The sequence below is a fragment of the Asparagus officinalis genome, chromosome 2 (assembly GCF_001876935.1).
Source record: "Asparagus officinalis chromosome 2, Aspof.V1, whole genome shotgun sequence".
NCBI classification, from domain to species: Eukaryota; Viridiplantae; Streptophyta; class Magnoliopsida; order Asparagales; family Asparagaceae; genus Asparagus; species Asparagus officinalis.
The window spans coordinates 81,606,136-81,613,852 of NC_033795.1; the positions used below are offsets into that span (position 1 = coordinate 81,606,136).

Genomic DNA, 7,717 nt, shown 5'->3' on the forward strand with positions numbered 1-7,717 from the left:
CCCCCCAAAAAAAAAAAAAAAATTGAAATTTAGACCCTCAATGCTTAATCTATTCTAAAATCAGTCGAACCATTGAAATTATTGTTACAAACCAGAGAGTAATTTGCGTTTTGATAGCCTAAAGTTTACATCTTCTTTTTCGAGCTTCGATATCCCAATGTTTTTAATTTGCACTTTGATAGCTTTTAAAGTTTACATCTTCTTTTTTGAACTTTGATAGCCTTTTGTGGGACACTTTAATATCCAAAGCTTACGACTTTTTATAACTTTGATACTCCAAAAGTCCAAGAAGGTATAAACTTCAGGGCATCAAACTGCCAATAAAAAAACCCGCTGGGTACCAAAGTTATAAAGGACGTAAACTTCAGGGTATGAAACTGCAAATACCCTGTAAGCCACCCGTTCTGATTTCTATTTCGACTGAAGCAATTCACCGAACGCTTGGTCTGCTTCAGGCATGGGAGGATCACTTCAACGAGCGCATCAACAGATTCCGCGCCGGCGAGTACAAGTGGCTGTCGAAATTCCTCTACGCGTTCTCCTTCAACATGACGGCCCTCTCGTCGTCGAGCTCCGTGATCGCCGCCCTCTGCTTCGGCGTCTCCGGTCGCCGTGCGGCTCCCCCTCCCCCGCCTCCACGTCTTATACCGCACACTCCTTCTTCCGCCTGCCGTCGCGACCCTTTGCGCACCGTTCCCCCAGGCCCCGTGATCTCGTCTCCCAGGCCTCTGAATCTCTCTAGAGAGGGCTCGACTCCGTAGCTTCATCAACCAAGCCGGAGGAGCTTCGGACGAAAGGGCGCCGGTCGAGAAGGGACGAGGGTTGGCGGGACGGGTGGCGATCGAGGTGAGGGGGGGAGACTTCGGTGGGGGGAGGTGGGCGCGGCGCTGCGGGGGATCGAGCTGAGGTGAGGAGGCGGGGAGCTGGCGGCCGGGTGTGGGGAGTGGGGGCGGGGAAGAAGCTCGCTGGACTCCTTGCTTGCTTGGGGAGATGAGGAAGATCTCTGGGAAGGTGAATTTTTTATTTATTTATTTTATTTATTCGGCTAAATAGCAGTTAATAAGCGTCTTTTTATAGTTTCACTTGTTTTTTTTTTGCAGCATTTATATAACATAAGTTGTTTAAATTTGGTACTTTTGTACCCTCTATTGTGCATCTATTGTGCAGAGGTGAAAATTCCCCCCTGAATATTTTCCAAATGACACTTAGAATCAGGTAGCTGGTGAGCGTCTGTTGGAACATTCAGGTGAAATTATCACGTTTGCATAGGAGAGGGTAAATTTTCAGGTTTGCATAATAGAGGGTACTAATTTGCCAACTATAAACAACTTGGGGTATATAAATGCCATAAAAAATAAGTGAGGATATATAAGTGCAAAGTGAGTTAAAGTATTGAAGTATGTAACTGCTTGTTATTATTATTATTGTTGAATTGTCGTGTGTTTTTGTTGAGGTGCTATTAGGCATTTGCATTTGTACGCCCTCTATGAACATAAAGTTAATATTTGATAATAGGGTTTTAAGTTTGATTTTGGCGGATAATACTCCCGGAACTGAACAACATTAGAGATTGGTGGCGGATAGACCCGTGTACTAGCACGATCTGCCCCTCCCTTCCTCACCATCTGATCAAACAGCGCCCTGACGAAGAGAGGAGGGTGATGGCTGCATTTAATTCAGTTTGGTGGTCCACCTGCCAATATCGAACTTAAAACAGTAGGTAGTAACTCCACAATCACTCTTGTGATTAGGGTTGAATCAAATGGAATTGATGCAAATGGTGAGATATTCAGGTTCATATCAATTGAGTTAGCTTTGTTTTTGTTCCAATTTGATTCACTTACCTATTCAAAATTTTAATAGAAAATGATGTGCGAATGAAATTGTTATATTTACATCATATTCGAAGTCAATTTGATGAATACTAATGCAAATAATAATTTAGCATTCCCTTTGATTTGGAAGCTTTTTTTAATTAATTATTTAGTTTCTTCAATGATATACCGATGAACTAAACTTGTGATATCAAGAATGCATTTATTTAACTGCATGGTTTATTTTACTTAGCAATGTATTTGGTTTTCCTTTTATCAGGTTAGAGTATGTGGGACGACAGCATATGTGGCACAAACAGCATGGATTCAGAGCGGAACCATTCAAGAGAACATCTTGTTTGGGGAGCCCATGGACCATGAGAGATATAAGGAGGTTATTAGGGTTTGTTGCTTAGAAAAGGATCTGGAAATGATGGAATTTGGGGATCAGACCGAGATTGGGGAGAGGGGAATCAACCTTAGCGGAGGTCAGAAGCAACGTATACAGCTTGCCAGGGCTGTGTATCAGGATTGTGATATCTACCTCCTCGATGACATCTTTAGTGCTGTTGATGCTCACACTGGGTCAGAACTCTTCAAGGTGTGTTCTGTATCTTATGGAAGACTCATGGTGAAACTTGAGTAACACATAAGTTAAAGCTAATCCTAGAGGAGATAATGATCAATTACTCATAACAATATTGGAGTCTTTTAAAGAAAAGCAAAAGTATCGCCATAAGTATTATTAATATTAACGTACATAGCTAATTGATAAACTACCACAATGGCATAAAGAGAGAACACCTTCATTTTCATTATGATTATAAGAACATGAATCTTGTAGAGAAAATAGAGAAGGCAAAGTTCATTATTCATCTAACGCTAACCTCTTTTAAATAGAGATTGGGAGAATATTACAAAATAGATACGGGATAAAATCATATCTAATCAAATCTCACACATTATCTTATCTGCTAGATCTAAATACTAAGAATATCTAACAGTCTCCCTCAATCTGGAGCATATATTTTATGTACGTCCAGCTTGTCACAAATGGAAACAAAACAACTAGTTGCAAGAGCTTTGTAATGTCATCTTTGTTCGGAATATTTGAAGATGTCAATAATAGAAAATTGTAGTTACAGCCAGTAAAAACCATAGCTTAGGCGGGTCAGCCAGTAAAAACCCTAGACAAGTCAACCAGTAAAGAGAAACCCTAGGCAGGTTAGCCATTGGAAATAAATCCTAGGTAGCTGGTAAAACCCTAGGTGGTTCAGCTACTAAAAACCCTAGTCAGGGCAGCCAATAGAGAGAAATTCTAGGCGGATTAGCCAGTAGAAATAAACCTATGTGGGTCAGCTAGTAAAACCCTCGGCGGGTCAGCTAGTAGAGGAAAACCCTAGGCCGGATCAGCCAGTAGAGAGAAATCCTAGATGGGTCAGCCAGTAGAAATAATCCCTAAGGGGTCAGTCACTAAAACACTAGGTGGGTGTAGAAATAAACCCTAGGCAAGTTAGCTACTAAAACCCTAGGCGGGTCAGCCAGTAGAGAGAAACCTTAGGCGAGTTAGCCAGTAGAAAGAAATCCTAAGCGAGTCAGCCATTAGAAATGACATCGGAATCAACTACATACTTTTGCATCTAATCATCAGATGAGCATGGAGAGTGTTCACCATAAATAGCCCATGCTGGTAATTGTTCATTGATGAACAGTATCGTGATGAGCAGTGCTGCTTTGCCCTTTTCAGGTTAGGGTTTCCCAAGGTAAGTTTTTTTTTTATTAAGGTTCAACAAAGATTTAGTAAATAAATGATGTAGAAATCATAGATATTATCAAAGCCGCCGAATGTGTTGTAGTTGCCGAGGGGGACCATGGAGGCAGTAAAACCCATCGGCGACCCCGAGGTCGAGAAAAAAAATTGATCTTTCTAGGATCGATGTAGAGAAATAAAGAAGGCAAAGTTCATTATTCATCTAATCCTAACCTCTCTTAAATAATCTGAGATTAAGAGGATATTACAAAATAGATACGAGATAAAATCATATCTAATCAAATCTCATAATATCTCTTGATTATTTATAATATATGCTACATCTAAATACTACTAATATTTAACAAATTTGTTACAAAAAGATATAGGATTGTCTTGTCACAAATTTTTTGAACCGTATGCATCAATGTGCATATGATTGAAAAGGGATACCACCTTGTCCTCATCAACCATCTTTATCAAGAAAAAAATATTTTTTAGCCAAGAAGTTAATAGAAGAATCTTAAATCAACTTGTTTGTGTCATTGTATGTCTTTAACTGTGGAAAAATTATACGAGAGACAGGAATACCATTTGTGATCAGTATGCATGAGGGCCAACTATAAATGGAAAATACGGTTTCCTCTTTTTTTCTGAGTTTTCTTTCAAACTTTAGAGAATTGCAATTTGAGGTTTTGAATGCGACAGAGGTGATGGGCTTGATTATAGAAACAAGGTGATGTGAGAGTGATTGCACTTATCTAACACTTGGAGGAGGATAAAAGTATAAGTAAAAAAAAGTCGAAATGCCAAACATGATTAACTTTCTTAGTCTCATAGTACCTTAGGCATTTTAATTGAGGAAATGTGATATGTATCACATGATTTCTTAAATTGATGTTATCTACAAACATCAAAAATCTAAGATACTTAGTTAATTGATCAGTTCGAAAATTAAGGGAGTTTATTGGTTCTAGTTTCTTTTACCATTTTGTTTCTTTTGCTTTAGGATCGTCTTTTTTTCACTTTTTTATTGTTTGCTTTCCTTTGTGGTTGAAGTTGAGGGTGGAGAAGGTGAGGTAAGATTACTGATATTACTTCTGCTGTCAGAGTCAGAAACAAACTCTTCCGGTATGTGTGGATGATGCATGACCTGATTGTGTGATAGAATTAAGAATCCGTGAAACAAGAGAGAGGGAGGGAAGATTAATCGTTATAACTCAAGGATTGTGAGATTTAATGCTCATTATTTGTTTTTCCATTGTATTTTTTTCATAAATAAACATCATTTGATATTTATACATCTTCCATGGAAACTGTAAATTTTACTTTAACTACCAGAATAGTTTAATCCTAAGCTACCAACAACGGACAGGTTCACATTCTTTTGGTAGCCACCTAACACATGCTTATTTAGTTTCTGAAGTTGTATTGAAGTCATGATTCCTTGCTGTAGGAATGTGTGAGAGGAGCGCTCAAAGCAAAGACTATTATACTTGTCACTCATCAAGTCGACTTCTTGCATAATGCTGATCTCATCTTGGTATGTGCTACATTTCTATTTCTTATGGATTCTTTTATGCTTCCAGACACTTTATTTTCCTATTAAAAATAAATAACATAAAGGAAAAGTCTTGTTATTCATGTGTTTTCTTCGTGCAACTCTTGATATTGAGAGGATAATGCATTTGGTACTTGCTCAAAATATAGAAAGAAGGGTCAATGTTCCATCTTGTGCTAATAATGTACGTTTCAGAAAGAAGGGTGTGGAAGCAATTGAAAGAAGAGTTAATGTTCCACATTTGTCTTTCGGTGTCGGAGTAGGGTTTTTTCCCCTTCCTCTCCTCACATTTCTTACCCATTTTGCTGCTAATATAGCTTTGCCCCTTAATTACTTGGTAGATCCTTCCAGTTTCAGATGACTCTTTTTTATATGACCTTTGATGACATTTGATCCAACATTGCATGTGTAATTAACAGGTAATGCGAGATGGGGAAATTGTACAGTCGGGAAAGTACAACGAGTTACTAGCTCCAGGATCAGATTTTGAGGCTCTTGTTGCTGCTCATGATAGTTCAATGGAGCTTGTAGCTCATGATGGCACTGAGCAGCCAGCAAATCCTACAGATAAACCCATCATAAAACGTGAGCTATCTACTAAAGAAAATGGTGCAGAAGTCTCACCAAAATCTGAAAAGCACACATCCAAACTCATTGAGGATGAGGAACGAGAAACTGGTCTAGTTGGATGGAACGTGTACAAGTTATACATGACAGAGGCTTGGGGATGGTGGGGTGTGATTGCTATTGTTATTGTTTCTCTGCTTTCACAGGGTCTTTCAATGGCGAGTGACTATTGGTTGGCGTACGAAACGTCAGATGAAAATGTCTCATCTTTCAGTCCGAACATATTTATAGAAGTCTATTCCGCACTAGCATTAGTTGCAATTATCTTCATCGCTGTCAGAACCTATCTTGTGACATATCTGGGACTTGTGACTGCTCAAATCTTCTTCAAGCAAATCCTTAACAGTATATTACATGCTCCCATGGCCTTTTTTGATACTACACCTTCTGGAAGAATACTAAGTCGGGTGAGATTAGTTATCCTCGAATTGTTTTATTGATTTTTCTACCATTGATTATGATATTGTTATGATAACGTCAGAGTACATACTCATCATGGGTTTCGTTAAGTTGTTTTAATGCACAAAAATAGGCCTTAAGTAGAAAGTGTAGAGAAAAAGTTTCTGTAAAGCATTACGTATGGGATCATAAGGCTTTTATGATACTGCACTTAGAAGTTAAATCCATACATCATATTACATTTATTTTTTTCCTTTTTACTTTTGAGATTAACACTTGAATTGGAATCAACCATGGAATTAACCATCTTTCTTTGGATTAACCTGAGAATGTTTTGGGTGTTTTTCTCTTTCAGGCATCGTCTGATCAAACCAACATTGATCTCTTTCTTCCATTCTTCATGGGGCTAACTATTTCAAGCTACATGGTTGTCCTAGGAATTATCTTCATTACATGTCAGGTCGCATGGCCGACAATCATATTCGTTGTTCCATTGGGGTGGCTGAACATCTGGTACAGGGTATGTTCACTCTTTGTATGTTTGCAGTATATTATTTTCGAGCTATTGCATAAATTCTTGATGCATTCTTCCTCTATATATGTGTATACATGTCTATGCGTGTGTATGTATGTATGTATGTATACACACACATCATGCATTTATGTATGTATATAGGTGTGTGTGTATGCAAGTATTTATTCGAACTCAACGGTGGAACTAGTTCCAACACGCGCGCGCGCATAAACGCTAGACAAGTTATGTTTGTATGTATATATATGTTATGCGTTATTATATCTATACATGTAACATGTAGATATATACACACATACATATAGATGCACAAATGCCACAAATGCACACAAACAACCAATATATGGCTACAGTTTTATTGATATTTTGAAACATAGGCAGGGATATAGAGTCCTAGATTCAAATCCGTTGTAAATATGTTTAAAAGAACATACTTTATCACATTTTCTTTCCTCCATAAAATAGAATATCTTCCATGTCTGCATTCACTTGAAAGGGGAAAGGGGGACCCGGGGGAAGGGGAGAGAAGGGGGTGTATCATGGTTCATCTGCTTAAACATCTAGTCATGTGGTTGCCAACATAAAGCACACTACTTCCTATGACTCTCTCCCATTACCGAAAAATATCAGCTCCAGACAACCAATCATGATTATCTCATAAAGGAACATGGTATGCCCTTTAGTCTCTAGTAATGTGCCATGTGAGTACTATCTGGAATAGGGAGATGGAAACTAGAAACAGCAGTATTTTATTCAGAAATTGGTTCAAATTTTGAAAAGATTGGGTTCGGGCAGAGAAGGATTGTCAGATAGAGTTTCCCTTGCCTTCAGTGCAGAGCATTGGTTGGGTAATAGTTTTTGCTCTGCACATAGGCAGCGAAGACAATGCTCTAGACTCTGCAGAGGGGAACTCTCACGCCTTGAAACAACTACGAAACATATATACGGGATATGCGACAGCAGTGACCCGTGCACAAAACAAGTCTCACGCACGTGTCAAGCCTTGCACATAGTTTTTCACAAATTATAATATC

At 38.6% G+C, this 7,717-nt stretch overlaps 2 protein-coding genes across 2 annotated transcripts in view; both read left to right on the forward strand.

Annotated features, from left to right (window-relative positions):
• LOC109831414 (ABC transporter C family member 14-like) overlaps positions 1 to 761 on the forward strand; it is a 29,018-nt gene extending 28,257 nt beyond the window's left edge. Inside the window, exon 2 of the mRNA XM_020398738.1 lies at positions 456 to 761. Coding sequence (XP_020254327.1) covers positions 456 to 761 — 306 coding nt within the window. The remainder of the gene's footprint in view (positions 1 to 455) is intronic.
• Positions 959 to 7,717, forward strand: part of LOC109831818 (ABC transporter C family member 14-like) — a 19,271-nt gene continuing 12,512 nt past the window's right edge. Inside the window, exons 1-5 of the mRNA XM_020399264.1 lie at positions 959 to 1,011; positions 2,095 to 2,415; positions 5,021 to 5,107; positions 5,545 to 6,159; positions 6,507 to 6,671. Of these exons, the coding sequence (XP_020254853.1) occupies positions 991 to 1,011; positions 2,095 to 2,415; positions 5,021 to 5,107; positions 5,545 to 6,159; positions 6,507 to 6,671 (1,209 nt within the window). The 5' untranslated portion in view covers positions 959 to 990. The remainder of the gene's footprint in view (positions 1,012 to 2,094; positions 2,416 to 5,020; positions 5,108 to 5,544; positions 6,160 to 6,506; positions 6,672 to 7,717) is intronic.